The 17,830-nt window shown below is 31.4% G+C and overlaps 1 protein-coding gene across 1 annotated transcript; it reads right to left on the bottom strand.

Annotated features, from left to right (window-relative positions):
- Window positions 1-14,269: 14,269 nt before the first annotated feature.
- LOC107480793 (uncharacterized) lies at window positions 14,270-16,796 on the bottom strand. The gene is made up of 3 exons (XM_016100966.3): window positions 16,298-16,796; window positions 15,774-16,014; window positions 14,270-14,891 (listed from the first exon to the last, which is right to left on the bottom strand). The coding sequence occupies exons 1-3, from the start codon at window positions 16,661-16,663 to the stop codon at window positions 14,467-14,469; spliced, it is 1,032 nt and encodes a 343-aa protein (XP_015956452.1). The 5' UTR covers window positions 16,664-16,796; the 3' UTR covers window positions 14,270-14,466.
- Window positions 16,797-17,830: the final 1,034 nt, after the last annotated feature.

The raw sequence follows: 17,830 nt of genomic DNA, 5'->3' as shown, positions 1-17,830 counted from the left end.
ATTTTCAATTAAATATTATTTTTATATTTATTTAATTTTATTTCTATTTGTATTGATTTATTCTTAAATTAAATATTTTTAATTATACAAAATTATTAAAATAAATATTAAATTTTATTAAACAGTGACAGATAAATAAAAGAGTTCGAAAAGATGTTATACAATAACTAATAACTGATTAATCAGTTAATATAACAAGTGATGAGAGATTTCAACTACAGTTGAATGAGATATTTAGAAAAAAAAATATTTCGCTAACAAAAAATAAAAAAATACCTACGTATATTTATTTAAAATTGTCCAACACTCCTATGATAATAATTTAAAACGAAAATCATTGTGCCATATTACTTATGCGTGACATAATCAATTTAATAATCAGCCTACAAACTTTAATCTATAATTTTTTATGTATAACGTAAGAGCATTATCATACATTAAGGAAATATAATTACAAGTTGTTTTCAATAATTTTGTGAAGGCTGAAATACATGAATTATTGTTGATTTGAATAAAAAAATCTTGGAGCGGATGAGGGCCCTAAGAGGTAGGAAACCACAGAATAAAAAGTCAGAAGAGACGGAGAGAGAGAACTTTTGGTTTTGGTTTTTTGTTTCTTGTTTTTGTTGTGTTCTGAATGAGTGAATGAGAGATTGGTAAGTGGAGGAATCCAAGTGTCGCTATCGGAGAGAATAAGGTACGGATAGGATTTCATTTGAATTCACGGTAACGCTATTGCTTAATTCGTGAAATACAATACTATTATAATATTTCAAGTTTTCAACTAACCACGAAGCTACGTTCGTTGTGCTTGGTTTGGTACGGTTTGCACGGTTTGTTTGGGCTTCGTTCTTCGCCGGATTAGTGGATCCCACTTGTTAATGGGCCTCTATTGATATTTAATAAAAACAGAATATAAGAGAAGGACAAATTAATATGTGGACGTGATTGATGACTTCCTTGGTTTCCAATTGAGAAAATAATAAAAATATTCAACTTTCATATTATTAACGGGTTTTGGGATATTTTATTTACAAATATGTGTATGCTAAATGTATTTAGGTTTTACCTTGTCATTATACATCTCTGAGTATACATACCAAAAAACTAAAAGAGTATATAAACCGAAAGCGGTGTACTTTCATAATATATAAGAGAATATTTCATATTTCGGAGGCAACATTGACAGTTTGCATTTTGAAGTTTTTTTTTTGGGTATTTAAATAGGGCTAAAGCCCAAAATTACAAGACACTCATCAATCCAGAGTAAGAAAGTTCCTCTACAATCATCAAACAAAATTTGTCTCAAAAGTGCTGGTGGCACATCAACAAATTTTGAAGTTTTTCAATTGGTAATGGTAAGTTTATTTTTTTTGGCAGTACTAGACGGTTTGCACTTTATTGCTATTTGCTAGAGCCTAGTACTAATGGAGTAAAGAGTAAAAACAAAACGTAGCTGGCAGAATGTACTAATGCTGTTTGGTCTATTTCATATTTTCATTGGTTGGTCTAATTGGGCTTATTAGTAGCAAAAGCCTAGTCATGTTTTCGAATGGGCCCAATCAGTTTATAAACGCTGTCATTTTATAAGTGCCTTCAGCTGATATTAAATGGGCCTGCTTCTGCGCTTCACATATCGCCCTCGCTAAGAGAGCTTGCCCAATTAACCAAATTGGATATGAAAAAAACACGCAAATCAAGAGCACCAGATTAGAGAAAACTTCCTGACCCAATTAAAAAAAATGTTTTTTTGACAAAACTATGAGAGGACGTGACCAAAAATTAAAAACGAAAAAGCTCAAGAAGTCGCCTGACATAAATGATCTTTGTCCTGCAATAGATGCACTCGGATTCAAGAATTGAATGAGGCCAATAATAAGAAATAGAAACTCTTATGGTGTGTTTGTTTGAGGTGAAAATGGGAGGAAGGAAAATGGATGGAAAGAAATAGGAAGGAAAATAGTTATTTTTCCTTGTTTGGTTAAGGAGAGAAATGGGAGAGGAAGGAAAATGGATGGAAAAATATTGGTGGGACCCACCAATTTTTTTTCCCCAACAATGGAGAGAAAATGGAGAGAAAATTAAATCTCTCTCTACTTCCAATATTACCCCTTTATTTTTTTGATATCATTTATATTATAAGGATAAAATTGTCTTTTTATAATATTTCTTTTCTTCATATTTTCCCTTCATCCAAACACATCTAAAGAAAATAACAATCCACTCAATTTCTTTCCTTTCCTTTCTTTCCTTTCTATTTCCTTCCTCTCTATTTCTTTCCTTCCAACCAAACATAACCTTAGTGTTAATTGCGTGAATGTATAGTATATAGGGAGGTATTCACGGATACGGATCATTCGATCATCAACCTGCCAAAATTGTTCAAACCTAATTATACTAATTTTGTGCCTAACGGATAATCGGGTATCCAAACCAACCGGCTTATCCGATTAGGTTTAATTTATATTAATTCAAGAAAATATTTACTCCTCCATTTGAGAGACCAAGAGTGACAAGCTCGACCATAAGGTTGCGTTTGTTTACAGAGACAGGACACTAAGACGTGGACACAGAGACACAAAATCATGTTTGGCAGAGGAGACATGGACAGAGACAGTGTGTCCAGAGACACTGAATTAGTGTATTTTGTGTCCATCCTGACAGGAAGGACACAGAGACACTAACAAGGGACACAACTTATTTTTTATTCTTTTTTTCATTATTTTTGTTAATTTTTCATAATTGTATTTTTTTATTATTATATTTTTCATCTCAAATTTTTTGAATGAAAAAGATGAGAATAAATTAGATTATCATAATTTGTTCTAGTTTATCACCAAACAGAATACAAGAACACAAAATTTTGTGTCTCTATCCATCAGTGTCTTGTCCTGTCCTGTTCTCAATGTCTTGTCCTGTCCTGTTCTCAGAAACAAACGCAGCCTAATGGAACATGTGCGGACAACCATAAGTATGGCATTTGAAAAATAATTTTGTTACGTTATCAACAGTATTTCTGTTAATTTTTACCAACTCTTATTTATGACTGTATTTAATAGAAGTGTATTTGTGAATATGTCTCATAAAAATATTTTTTTTATGGTTGTGTCTAATAAAATTATAAAAGTATCTTTATATATATTTTATAGATATGTCTCTTTATATATGTGTTTAAAATATAATAATTAATTATTATTAACAATAAATTGATAAATAATATATTGATATCCTGTATTTTTTTTTTGAAAAATAGATAGAGCAGGAGAAAAATAAAAGAGGAGCTAATGTGCATGAACATGGCTAATGTGGGATATTGCAGCGCATATATATTAGAAAAGTAAAAGAGGAGCTTATTTTTTTTGGTGAAAGAGAGTCTTAACAAATTATCTGAATTCATTTTGTGAATTGTCCTTATGGTAGCTTAAGTTTAATTTTGTTTTTTTTTTTGTGACTAAGTTTAATTTTGATTTAATTATTCTATTGATTCTTATAGTTTTGTGAAATTTTCAATTAGATTTTTATACTTTTTTTTTAATTGGGTCTCTACACTAAATTTTTTTTAATTGCGTCTTTATACTTTTTTTTCTTTTTATTTAGGTCTTTATACTAATTTTTTTAGTTGGCTCTCTATAAAATTAAGCCAATTATTATTAAAAGAGACTTAATTAAAAAAAATTTAGTATAAAAATCTAATTAAAAAAAATATAAAAATCTAATTGAAAATTTTATAAAATTATAAGAACCAACAGAATAATTAAACCTTTAATTTTAGAAGATAATGATGTAAGAGATCGTGTCAACCCTAAAGTTGCTGCATTATAATTCTTTTTTGGGCGCTAAGTGCCCATGATATACAAAATATATATAATCTTATTTCTCTTCAATCCAAACTATGATATTTATTTAAATATAATTTTGATGATGTATTATTTTTTATTTTTTTCTATTACATATTTTTATATTAACTTTTTTATTTCTTTATTTTTATAATTTTTTAGATTTTATTTTTAATTGGATACACAATTACCAAAATCGATGTGATTCGAATTTAATTAGTTTGAATTCATTCAAAAAAAAAACTATCTAATCTGAACCAAATGGAATCAATTAAAATTTAACCTAATGTGATTCTTATTATTCGAATCAACCTGTTGCTTAAATACATCTAATGGGGTGCGTGATTATTGTGCTAATAAACATGGAAAAGTAAATATTAATTGTTTATTAGCTAAAAAAAATATTAAATCCCAATCTTTTTCCATTTTTTATAACAAGACCTAAGTTTCAGAAATAGTCGATTTTTCAATACAAAACACCACTTCAGTGAAACTTATTGCTATCAAAATTTATAGATAGTAGATAAATAAAAAAATAATTTCGCTACATTATCAACAGTATTTTTATCAATTCTTATTTTTAATTATATTTAATAAAAATATTACATATATTTAAAATATAAAAATTAATTATTATTAACAATAAATTAATAAATAATATATTATACCCTATACTTTTCCATAAAAAAATTTTAACCCAAAAGATAACTACTCATTTAAGAGAATAAATAAATAATTGCTGTGATCACTAAAGGATATATAGTATACAATATACGCAAAAAGCTTTGTTTGGTCGAGACTCGTATTCGTTTTATTTGAGTATTAAAGATCTAAATTCTCCCAATAATATTTTTTTATACTAAAAGATTTACTAGAAATCTAGAACTACTGATCCATACCTTTATATAATAATGCAACACTATTTTGTAACTTCGCCTTAGATTTTATTTTATTTTTTTTGGCAATCATCCGCTTCTTTTTCCCTCATAATTTAAAACGAAAAAAAAGGCCAGTTAGTATCACTATTAAAAAGTTGAAAATTTTTTATTTTAAATAGAGAACATTATAATGTGTTTTGACAGACATTATTAATGCCCCTAACACGCTCATTCCAATAATAGTTTTATTATTGTGCAATATAGATTGGTCAAATTACAAAATAACTGAACTGTCAACAGTTTAATTAGATACAAACTTTTAATGGAAATTTATATAAATTATTAAACCTGTTACACATACAAGTCTTTTTTCTTACTTATAAATCATATAAATTTGGTGAAACCTAACAAAAACGACTCTCACCCATATGAAATCTTTTAAAAAATTGTCAAAATCGTCGTCAACACTCAAAAAAATCAACAAGAAAACTTTAAAATCTCCACACAAAAAAACACCAAAACAAAAAAAAAAGATTATTCAAGGTATCGTTTCACTAATTTTCGAGGTTTTTCACTTTTCTCTTTCTCATTTTGAACACGAAACACTATATCGTTGTATTTCTATTTATTAAGTAGATTCATTATGTGTTCTTGGTTAAAAATAGATATTACTGTTCTCGTCAAACTGTTCAATCGGTGATAACTGTTTTACGTTCTGTTTCGCGAATAGTTTAACATATATTTTAATATATTTTTGTGCATGTTTGGAATTGAGTTTGTATAAGTAGAAATTTTCGCTGTATTTCAAGTAAATTCGACTATAACTAGTGCTGTTGTTCATGAATTTGTACTTGTGCTTCTGATGTCATTCTATGCAGGTTTAGTTGACTTGAATATCATTTTGAACTCATATAATGTCATGCAATATAAAAAATAATAGAGATATATGTGACTGGTATTTGGGTGTATGTGACTAGTATTTGGGTGTATATCAATCGAATTCGAGTGTAACTAGTGTTGTTGTCCTATACATAGTGTAACTAGAAACAGAGCATTATCTTGTGCTTCTGGTGTCATTTTATACATGTTTAGTTGACTTGAATATCATTTTGAACTCATATAATGTCATGTAATACAAAAAATAATAGAGGTATATGTGACTGGTACTTAAGTGTATGTGGCTGGTATTTTGGTGTATATGACTGGTATTTGAGTGTATATTAATCGAATTCGAGTGTAATTGGTGCTGTTGTCCTATACCTAGTGTAGCTAGAAACAGAGTATTGTCTTGTGCTTCTGGTGTTATTTTATGTATGTTTGGTTGACTTGAATATCATTTTGAACTCATATAATGTCATGTAATACAAAAAATAATAGAGGTGTATGTAACTGGTATTTGGGTGTGCTGATATTTGAGTATGTATCAATCGAATTTGAATGTAACTGTTGATGTTTTTATCTATTAATAATATTTTTTTTTCTTTACAGTAAAAATGGCAAGCAAGAACCATAGTGAAAAAAAATCCAATGTAAGCACATATATGTTAGACCAACTCTATTTTTCATTGTATAAATATAGCTTATTTAAATGATTCTCGTTTTGTTTCTTTACAGAAAACTAAAAATTTGAGATACTCAACAAGACTATTGAATGAAAATTTTCAATACATGAGCGATGAAAAGAAAGTCATCGTCTGGAAATTGGGATTTGATGGTTTGATGCATATCCCTCCGATAAATCTACCACATAAACTCTTGAAGCAGTTGGTATATAGCTTTAATGTGATAAGAAACAAATTGGACACCCGACACGGTGAATTGTCCATCAACCCTGAAAATATAGGAGCTGCACTTGGCTTGAATGCATTTGGTAACTGATTGCACAAAACCTTTATATTTGCATTCTTTGTAATATATTCTTTGTAATCTATTATTCTGAACTCATATTATCTCATGTAATCAAAAAATAAATTGAGGTGTATATGGCTGGCATTTTGGTGTATTTCAAGTGAATTGGAGATCTTATTTTGCTGCTTCTGTAAGGGACTTATTTTCAGAAAAAAATTAATTTTAAAGAGTTATATGAGGAGGAAAAAGAAGTTTTTAGAAGGTTCTAGGGCAAAACATTGAAGAATCTATATTCAAGAGGGTTTTCATCATCTATATTCAAATAGTGTTCTTGTTGCCAACAACGATAAACAAAGTTTCTCTAATTTACATGTCTCCAATTTTTCATCTGGACAACATAAAGGAGTGGAACTGGGGTAGTCATGTCCTCGAATTCATCATCAAGGGCATAGGCGATCACCACTTGAAAAAGAAAAAATCCATTAATGGCTGCCTCTATGCCTTGATGATTGTATATTTTTCTGAAACAAAACACAGAAACAAAAATACAGATGCAATCCCTGGACCTTCCTGGGTGAGGCATTGGAATAGGGAGTTACTGCTTCAAGGGATCAAATATGAAATTGACGGTCATATAGTAACTAAACACAATCTTTTCTCTAGTTTGGGTGTATTTGTTTTATGTATATGGTGTAAACTAATGTTTTAACTGTTTCAGGGCATTGTCAAGAGGGCATAACTGAAAAGAAAATTGAAGACAATGAAAAAGGAAGAAAAGAGAGAAAAAAAAGACAAAAAAAGGACATTTCATCAGACAGTGATATTGTTATTTTTTCTGAGTCTGAGTTTGAACAAGACTCAGAAGAACCAACAAAAATAAGAAAACAACTAACCAGAATAGCAAAAAAATTAGTAATATTTTTGGGTGTATTTTATCATTTTTACAGTATTCTTTGTTAATGATTATTTGCTGTCCAGAATGGTATAAAAAAAGAGGAAGCAGATTGTAGAGGATTCCTCTTTGGAAAGCAAAAGTGAATCTGATGATGAGTAAGATTCTGAAATTGTCATTGCATTGCTATATTTTCTTGTTATATCAAAATTTTATGTATTAAAAGAGTGTTTCTCATTTATTGTCAGAAGTGAAGAATCAGAGCCAATAATAAAACAAAAATCGAAAAAAAAAGTTCAGACTCCACCAAAAAAATATGCGTTGCATTCGGGGGGTATTTTATCATCAATTTTGTTGTATTTATTTGATTGATACTTCTTTGATTTTCAGAATGCAATCCAAAAAAAGAAAGTACGTTGTTGAGGATTCATCATCTAAAAAAAAACTAAATCCGATGATCTGTAAGATACATTGTAAAGCTATCTTACTCTTTTTCATCAAAATTTTATTTGTTAACTTATTCTTTTGCATGTAATGTTAGAACTGGTGTCTAACTGAAAAAATATAATAATTTTTTAGAGAATCAAAAAAGAAAAAAAAAGAAAATGCTACACAAGGGTATGTTGAATTTGGGTGTATATTGCCCATTTTAAGATGTTTTTGTTGCTGATGATTGTTTTAGCTTTTCCAAGATGCAGGAAAAAAGGGCAGACATACTGGAAGTTGAGTTCCCCTCGATGGAAGCTCACTATGATTCATCCGAAACGTAAGATCTTTTATTTGATAAAATTTCGTAGAGCCTGATGTAGTTAAATAGTCTACTTTTACTGAATGATGTTTATTTTGTCCTTAAAATGTTGGAGGTGAACTTGGGAAGTGAAAATGATTATGTGTTTCAAACACAGATGGATCAAAACAGTGTAAACAAACCAAGTGACAGCATGTAATTTTTATTTCTATTGCCATTTGCTTAGTTCTTGTGTTACCATCTTTTGCTTCTAATTCTGTATATATTTTATTTTAGAAAAAAAAGTCCTTTAATGTTTTATTCAAGAAAAAAAGGGCACAAAAAAAAAAGAAAAATATGCAACTGTGTACGTTCTCATAAAACAGAGGTTGTGTTTCTATTCAATGCTTGAGGTGTATTCTGATATGATTTAGGTGGATTTCATGTTGGGTGTAGCAGAAGAATCATTCAACGACCCAACTCACTAAAAAATTATTGTTTTTGGAAAGAGGTTTTCTAACTAAATTTCAACCTTCTAATCTTCTATTTTAAGAGAGTTTATTAAATTTTTATTTCTGTCTTGGTTAGAGTTCTGCTTCAAGTATGTCTACTTTCGTCAGAGACGAGAGCATCAAGCCCTCTGTAGAGTCAACCAACCCCTCTAAAGTCTTCGAACGAGAAAATTAGAGAAGAAATAATTAAGGGGTAAGGAATAATATTTTATTACATGTCTTTTTTTATAGATGTGTATTTGGTTCTTATTTCGGTGTATCTCTTGTGAATTGAGGTAGAATTTGTTTTTTTCTAATTTAAAACCTTTTCTTTAACCCTGCAGCACTCCACAACCCCATCAATCTGCTAATGGCACACTCACAGAGCCAGTAGCTCCCTCTAAACTATAAACTTTACACAATATAGCTCTCTTTCGATATCATTTGTCTATTCTTATTCTTATAGTATTTTGTATGTCAACATGCAGTCAACCACCCCCCCAAGCCACTGCTGCATTGATGATCATGGCCAGGACAGCATCCTTTTGTATCGAAAGAATTTTCTATGCCATCATTCAGCCTTGACTTTACTGATTCGAGTCAGGAAGAGACACTGACTCAGGAGGGGCGACCGGCGTCTGAAAAGGAAAAGAGTCAAGAGAGTCCGATACTGGTTGAAGATTGCTGGTAGAGCAAGTTGCAAACACTGGGATTGCGGCGGCCTTGAATTTCGCAGAGAATAAAAGTCTCCCACTCCAAAAGGTGCAGCCTGCAGAGCACTTTTTTGAATACTTTGAAACTCCTGCGAGGAGGAGTGAAGTGTCGGACGACCTCAAAGAAAAGTGCTTTCTCTGGACCGCAAATATAAAGACCTATGATGATGGAAGCACTAATGAGTGGGAGACAATGCGCATCCTCAATACTCAACAAACAATAGAGATGTCAAAAATTCACTTTGCGTCTTTAAAAGCTGGTACACATATTGAAACTGATGTAATCTTAGAATAAGATTAATGATTTTATTATTAGTTGTGATTGTAATGTAATTAATTTGAGTTTTTTGTTTTTCTATATTGTAATTGCAATGTGTCTAATTCTCAATAAAAAAATTAAAATATTTGAAGAACAAGTTTACTGTCTCCCCCCTGATATTGTGGTAAGGTGTATTCAGCTCAAATTTCAACAAATTTATGTAATGTATTGTGTGTAGTAACTATTTCTTTCGGTGTTATACAAATTCTGCAGAATATGGAATCATGGCGGTGGCGAGTTCTTATATTTAAAAATAAAAAAGCCTTTCGACATTCAGGACTACAAAATGTTCATCCCTTATTTGGACTTGAAAAAGTTGGCATCTCATCCATATGTAAGTTTTTATTTCTAAAACTTCTTATCACAATTCTTTCATTAGGTGCCAATTAAACTAAAACATTGTTCCGTCTGGCCAAACTTCAGATATTTGCCCTGGTTTACTATGGAGAACATTGGTGGATATGGATGACGAATATTAAAAAGTGAAAATTTCGTGTCATTGACCCGTATCACAAGAAGTGTCCCTTGAAAGAAAGAATGAAACTTAATAGAATTGTTGTAAGTTGATTCTGTTTTTTCTATAAATTCATTGGTTTTTGTATGTTGTTAGCAATATAAGAATTAGGTGTAGTGCTGTTTAAAATAAGGTATATTATTAGATCATTTGGGTGTAGTCAGGTTTTAAATGTAGTTTCTTATATTTTGCATTTTTTGGTTTTTAAGCCTATGTGATTTCTAGAATGAGGGTATTTGCCGGGGGCAACCTTTCGTTAAAAAGGATGATCAAATTGAATCGCCATATGTCAACATTGTGGGCCAAAAAATGAGGTATAAATCTTTCTCTCTGAGAAATTTTGTGTTTTTTTCTTACTGTCCTATTTTATTTTGATAATTTATTTTTGTTTTTAGCTTTGATTGTGTGGTTTATGTAATAAAATGGCTCAAAATAATCGAACTGAAAAACATTAAAAAGGGAAAATATGACTGGCAGAATTGGACACAGGTAATTATGTTTAAAAATATATAACTTTGTATTTCTTTACTAAATTAACGGAGTTTAGTAAAAAGAAATTTCTTTAAACTATAGGCAGAGGTGGATCATTTCAAAGTTGAATACGCTTCGCGGATTTTGTTTGATGAGATGAATCAAGAAAGAGATAGAGTCATTTGAGAAAGCGAAGCAATCAGATTGTCCAAGCCGTCTGCAGCATTGTTGAGCCCATATTGTCAATTAGGTTCAGATGATATTGACAGTGATTAGTTTTACTATGTTTGAATGTTGTGTAGTTTGTGATTAGTTTGAACACATACTTTTTGTATAGTTTGTGAATATTTAATTCAATCTTATTAAAAATTTTGTTTGCATAAATAAAATTCTATGAAGCTGTCTGTGCTATATTCAAAAGCTGTTAATTACAGGTTCAAAAAAATCAAGGAAAACAAGATCAAATATTCTAATACGCTAAATTCTTTTTATAATACACCGAAAAATACCTAGAATACACCAGAATTGCATGCTTACATATTTCTCTTTAAAATCTAACCAGGAGTTATGGCAATTCAGAAATTTGAATTGTTACCCTCCTTAGGTATTGAATTGTATACGTATTGTAAATTAAAAATGAACAAATTTGTCCAGATAGTTCAAGGCCCAAAACCTATCCTGTGCTACTGAATCTATGAATTGATAATTTATAATATGTCTATGATATTGGCTTGAATTTGACTGCACCATTGATCTGCCATAAAAAAAGTTCAATTGCGAAAAAATAAACTCACATATTAGCAAAACTATTAATAAAAATAAACTTAATTACCCATGTTTAAAGAACATTATCACTTTTACCTTGCTTAGAGCTTTCATTTTCTTTTTCTTTGAAGCATTTGCAATCTATTTTTTCATCTTTGAACCTAGTTTATTTTTGGGACGTCCTCTTGTTTTCACCCGTGGAGGACTTTGAAGCTCGTTAATAGCTTCCAAGTTAGTATCTTCGTGAGATAACAAATATGTCCCCTTGCTTTTGGCTTTGAGTTCTTGCATCTCAACCATGACATTATCGTAAGCGCGGTGCAGAATCCCAGTCAACTCCTCAGATTCTGATACAAATTTACATATACTCTACGAACAAAACACCAATTCGTCCAATATCTTGCTCCTTGGCTCCAACAGAGGCTCGTCGTGGTTGCTTTTGATATGTGTTTGTCTCCTCTTTATGTTCTTGCTCCATCGTTCCAATATCTATCTCGGTGACAGTTTGTTTTACTCGTTCAAAGCTTAACATGCTTAGAGCATGACGGCACAATATCCCTCTTGACTCGAATGATAAGCATTGGCTTTTAACTTCGGCTACTACCGTGTCGTATGTAACCGCAAACTTGTTGAATATTGAATTGGAAACTTGTTCTACAACTTCGTATACCGTATAGCCTGGAGCAAAGTGCTTTAATCCTCTGATGCAATTCACCTTTCCTCTGAATTGTGCTTGAACTTCCCTAACCTTCTCGTGAGTATACACGTGTTGAAAATGAGCTTCTATTGAGGATTTTATTGCACACAGTATGACTGTATGAAAATCTGCAGCATCTGATTCTCTCTCTCTTTGCTCCCTACTTCCTAAGCAATTATCGTATTGTTTGAAGAATTGGATTAGTGAGCTGTTCCGTGTAGTCAACTTGTTAAAAAAAGCATGCATGCTCTCGCTTCTTTGTGTGCTTCTCATCCCGGCCCAGAAGTGGTGATCGAGATAAAATGGAATCCATAAATGACGGCTTTCGAAAAGCTCTGCAAAAACACTTAAATCAGAACTAGCATACACCGAAAAACATGCAATGTACACCTTTGCTGCAGATTTAAAAAACAACGTTGCCTGAAAGCCACTTGTTCTCCCCAAGACCATACTTCATCAGAAAATCATTCCAATTCCTATCGTATGATTCTTTTGTAAGAGAGTTCCAAATAACATGGCTCATCTCTTGTTCGATTTCTTGGTGTCTCTTGTAGCCGTTTAATTTGCTTGGAATTTTCTTCATGATGTGCCAAATACACCACCGGTGAATTGATGTGGGCATACAAGTCTCGATAGCCCTTTGCATTGATGCGCATTGGTTAGTAAGAATGCCTTTCAGAGCATTTTCTCCCTTGGAACGAAGCCAACATACAAATAACCATTTGAATGATTGAGTATCCTCATTTTTCATCAAAGTACATATGAGAAGTGTTGACTGACTGTGGTGATTCACCCCGACAAAAGAACAAAAAATCAGATTATGCCTGAATATGACAAAACAGAAAAAAATTGTTAAATCCGCCGAAATAATAACTCTCTACACCCAAAAACATGTAATGTATACCTCTGCTGTAGATTTAGAAAACAATATTATATGAACAGCATAAACCAGAACTGAATGTTACCTGTTTGTATTGTAGGTGGTATCGAATGAAATAATATCTTCGAAATACTCACCGGAAGCCTGCTCCTTGCGTCTGCCCAATAGGTAATCTTAATCGATTGATCGACCTCGAAAAAGAAATGATGATTCTTCTCTTTCATTCTTAATAAGTATTTTCCGAATTCTTTTGCATCCTCTAGTTCCGAAACATTCAGCACTTTTCTTGTGATGTAATTTCTCACGTCTTTTTTCGATAAAATTTAACTCACGGTGCTGCGACAAATGATTGGTATGTTTTGCTTGGTCTGATTTCAGCTTCCTCATTATTTTCTATTGTACGATGCACGGATATGTTTAGTTTACTGTGCTGTTTAAACATCTTTGCTTGATTTGTACAGTAAAAATGTGAATGATGCAATACGACCTTTGAAATAAATTATAGGATGCAACAACAACTATAGAATCAACATCAAACATCAACTAAAACAATTCAACTATAAAATCTTAAACTATAAACAAATTATATTGTCTAGATTCAAACCACACCTCACTACTTGATTCGATTCAAAACAATAATACAATTCACCATCGTTCAATTGAAAAAGTCAGAACCTGTAAATAAACCGAAAATCTCCCCTATTACTCCAAAATATGTCTGATTTACCCCGAAAAATCTAATATAAAATGGACAGCAATGGACAGATTTATCGGAATAACTACATTACATTCAATTCAAATAATCAATAATGAACAGCAATTTTCACAAGCAAGGTTTACAATATTATTCACCTAGATAATCATAAACTACTAACAAAAACATTAACTGGTTCAGCTGACAATTTGAACTTGAATCATTCATTATCTTCAAAGGGATTTTAGAGCTTGATTTAAAAAACAAACGTAGAGAACAAAGTAAATTAAAAAAAAACGAAGAAAGAGAACGCATGGAGAAACGAACGAAAACAACGAAAGTGAACACACGAAAACGAAGGAAGAAAACGCAGACGAAATTCAAAAAGAGAAACGAGAACCTTTCAAAAAAGGAAGTTATATATTCGCGCATTAATTGAAAAATCTGTTAAATTAAGAGGCGCATGGAATACGGATTTTTAAGCCGCGCGCGTGAGGATAATTTAAGGTAAAATGACTTATATAAACTTGTATAGTAAAATGACTTGTATGTAAAGAATAATTAATAAATTATTATTACTTTTCAAGAATCACTAACAATAACTTTATATTAAAAAATATGTATGATATACATATATGAATATAGAAAATAAAAATGAGGTGCTGCCCCCAAATACCACCAATACATAAATATAGAATCAAATCAAATTAAATAATTTGATTACTCCTTAAACAAAATTGTTTAGAGAACTTTAACAGCCGGCGTTAGGTGGTGCAGATCCACTGTCAGCATGGATGCCTTTGCCTTTGGCTTAGGCATTCTCTTAGACTGAGAGTGTCCCATTGAAAGCGGTGTTGTTGAAGTGTTCCTATCACATGGACCCAGCCACTTAGCACTCATGTATCTTTGCTTCCTCCATGGTCCCATGTGCATTTTGTTCTCCTTCATGCACCTCTTTGCTCCCATGCACAATACTTTGATTATGTTATTTAGTCTCTCCACCTTCCCCACAAAAACCTCCGGCAGCCGCTGCACCAGGCGGTTGTATTCCTCACAAGTCTTCGCCATCTCAAACTCTGCTCGGAAGTTCACTTCTATGATCACCCTAATTATGTCTCCTCTCTTGGAGCTTGTATTATCTATCACGTCCACAAAAGTGTGCTCTCCTGCATAGGTAGTTATCACAATATACAGTTAGATTTTGATAACTATTAATTTCTTGATTTATTTTAATGTAACACACACACGCGCTTCATCATTATCCTCGTTACATGGTATACGATGTTTGGAAACATTTCTACATATAACCTAATTAGTACCTTGAATATTCAATAGAACAAGTTGCCATTGAAAATTTAACCCAAAGCAGCTATAATACATTTTATAATTTTCAACGTGGACCTAATACTTTTGTTAATAGAGCATAGTTGATTATTAATTGATACAGCATTACAGCTAATGATGATCGAACAAAGTTGATGATCGACATAAATTAAAAAAATTATTCTAATATGAGTATGTTACAGTAATTATAATATTTTAAAAAATATTATTAAAATATTAAAAAATATAATTTTAATTTTAATAACATTTGCATAATTACCATAAACACCATAAGATAGTCATCTTAAAATTCACCAAATTAAAAACTGCGATTGTACAGTGAAAGTAATAAGAACGATAGGCTAGGGATTTGAAAGTGACATTTGGTTAACTTTTATGGAAAAATAAAATTATAAAGATGGGATAAGGTTGTTAAAAATTTTAAATAACTAATTAACAACTATACATATACTAATATATTAACAGATACTAATAGATACTAAGGTATTACGTTTTTTATTAACCACATATATGCAGTAATGATATTGGTTAATTATACACTAAATCTCTTTTCATATCTTTATCATATATATATATTAGATCTAGATAGATCATAGTATCTTATCCTATACGAAGGTCCCTTTATTTTTAATTATTATTAGAAAGACAATAATGAATAGAAAAAGCGTTAGAAATAAATTTGTTAGTAGAATTTAGAATTGAACCTGCTGGAAGGTTGGGCGAGGTTCTCCATTTGGTTTTGCAAATAGCACTGTCAAAACCGGCACCTTGGAGGCGCCTGGAGACTTGTCTCATGAGGCAGTTACGGCATGAGCTGGCATCCACCTGTCTCCCGCTCCCGCTGCAACTGCACACCATCTCCGGCGACCTCCTTAGCTCCTCAACCGCCTCTTTCGCCTCATTCCTTATCCGCGATTCCAACGAACTTGTTCTTTGTATGTTCGCCTGCGCTCCAAATTACAAATTCAATTCGTCAAAACTCCCAAAATAACGCAACATACACTTTTTATAAACGAATCCATTCCCCTGCCCGGTAATAATTAATTTCTTTTGTCAAATTAATTAATGAAACCTCAATTTTCAGATCTCAACTTGAAATTCGAAAAGAACACAAAAAGGATAAATAACAAAGCTGTGCCTGAATGCACAAAAAATCCGATGAACAAAAGGAACTAAAACACAGAAACAATATTCTTAAATTAAATTAAATGAATTATTATATTTATACCTGCAAGAGCTGGTACTGGTTTTGCCAGAAGGTTATGCTCTCGTTAGCGTCACCGTTATTGTTGTTACTATCACCGTCTTCTTCTTCTTCTTCATCGTCGTCAAACTGCATAGGATCATTGTTATGGCGGTGAGAGAGGTCATCATCATGATGACCATTATTATCAAGGAGGGAAATATCACCAAGAAACTCAAACTCCACATCGCCAAATCTGGTTGCATTAATATCTTGATCTGAAGGTTTCTCTGCATAGGAAGAAGAATTGACCCTGCTGCTGCTGTCACACCCCGGCGACAACGGTTCCATGCTGAAACCCAAAGGGAGAAACCTGGTGCCTCCACCTCGAACCATCGACGTAGCACCCATATCTAAAATGAATAATAGTATTATTACTATTTAGTATTTACTATTATTTATAAAAATGGATGAATTAGGTCTTTATTTGTTGACTGTTTCTCACAACAAAATGCTGTATTGTTGTGTGCTGTTTAATTTGTTTCATGGCATGATTGTGGAATATGGTGGGTTTTATAACAGAAGCGTAACGGATTGGGGGCAACAATCTCTGATCGCCGCGGCCATGTGATAGTCACACGTGGCACGGACTCACTGGCTCATTAGGATCGATGCATTATACCTTGCTATATTATTTGTATTTTATTTATTTTCTGGTAATAAACTTTGTTCTATACAGCACGGATCCACGTCAGTTAGTTTCAATAATTTCGATCCAAAACCCAATCCTATATCCTAATCTATGTGATGAGAGAGAAAAGCAACGTTCTTTGCAAGCTCATTTAGGCTTATCCTTTGCCTCAGTGGGCCTTCATTCCTCCCTCTCTGTCTTAATTATTCCCTAATTATGGTAAATTCTAGATTCTGGATTATTGCCCCGAATTATGCTATTTTTTTATTCAAACATAATATATAATACCTGTACCTTCTTTAAACTTTGTTGTTATCATATATATTTTAGCTTGTTTATTATAGAATAGTTACAGTTTAAACTGCATAAAAATAAATAAATATTTTTAATTGAAATCTATATGTCCTTTGTTTTCTCATAAATATAGTGAATTTTCGTTTTCAGTTAAAAATTTTCTAATATTTGATTAAATTCTAATTCTTTATACATGTTTAGATTGATTTTTTGTCCATATAATAATAAAGTTAAATGCTTTTTTTAGGTCTCTTTTAAAGATATGATGATAATTTAGTTTAAATTTACGGTATTTACGTTATAATTCTATAGTTTTATAAAAACTAAATTACCATAATTTTCTAAAGTTTAATAAAACTCAACTTTTCAATTAATATATATCTTGATTAAAATCCCACACCCAAACTCTATATCTATTTTTTTTTCTATAATATACGAACACTGACATAGACACAAGATATAATACGACACGTGACATACGAACACATAAATTTTAAAATCTTATAAAACACGGGGACACGATATATATATAAAAGATAAAATATTTTTTAGATAAATTACAATAAATTTAAAATATTTTTTGTTTTAATAAA

This window comes from Arachis duranensis, chromosome 3 (genome assembly GCF_000817695.3).
Source record: "Arachis duranensis cultivar V14167 chromosome 3, aradu.V14167.gnm2.J7QH, whole genome shotgun sequence".
Classification (NCBI taxonomy): domain Eukaryota; kingdom Viridiplantae; phylum Streptophyta; class Magnoliopsida; order Fabales; family Fabaceae; genus Arachis; species Arachis duranensis.
Note: the sequence above shows the minus strand (reverse complement) of the source record. Positions and strands in the feature narration are given on the sequence as shown.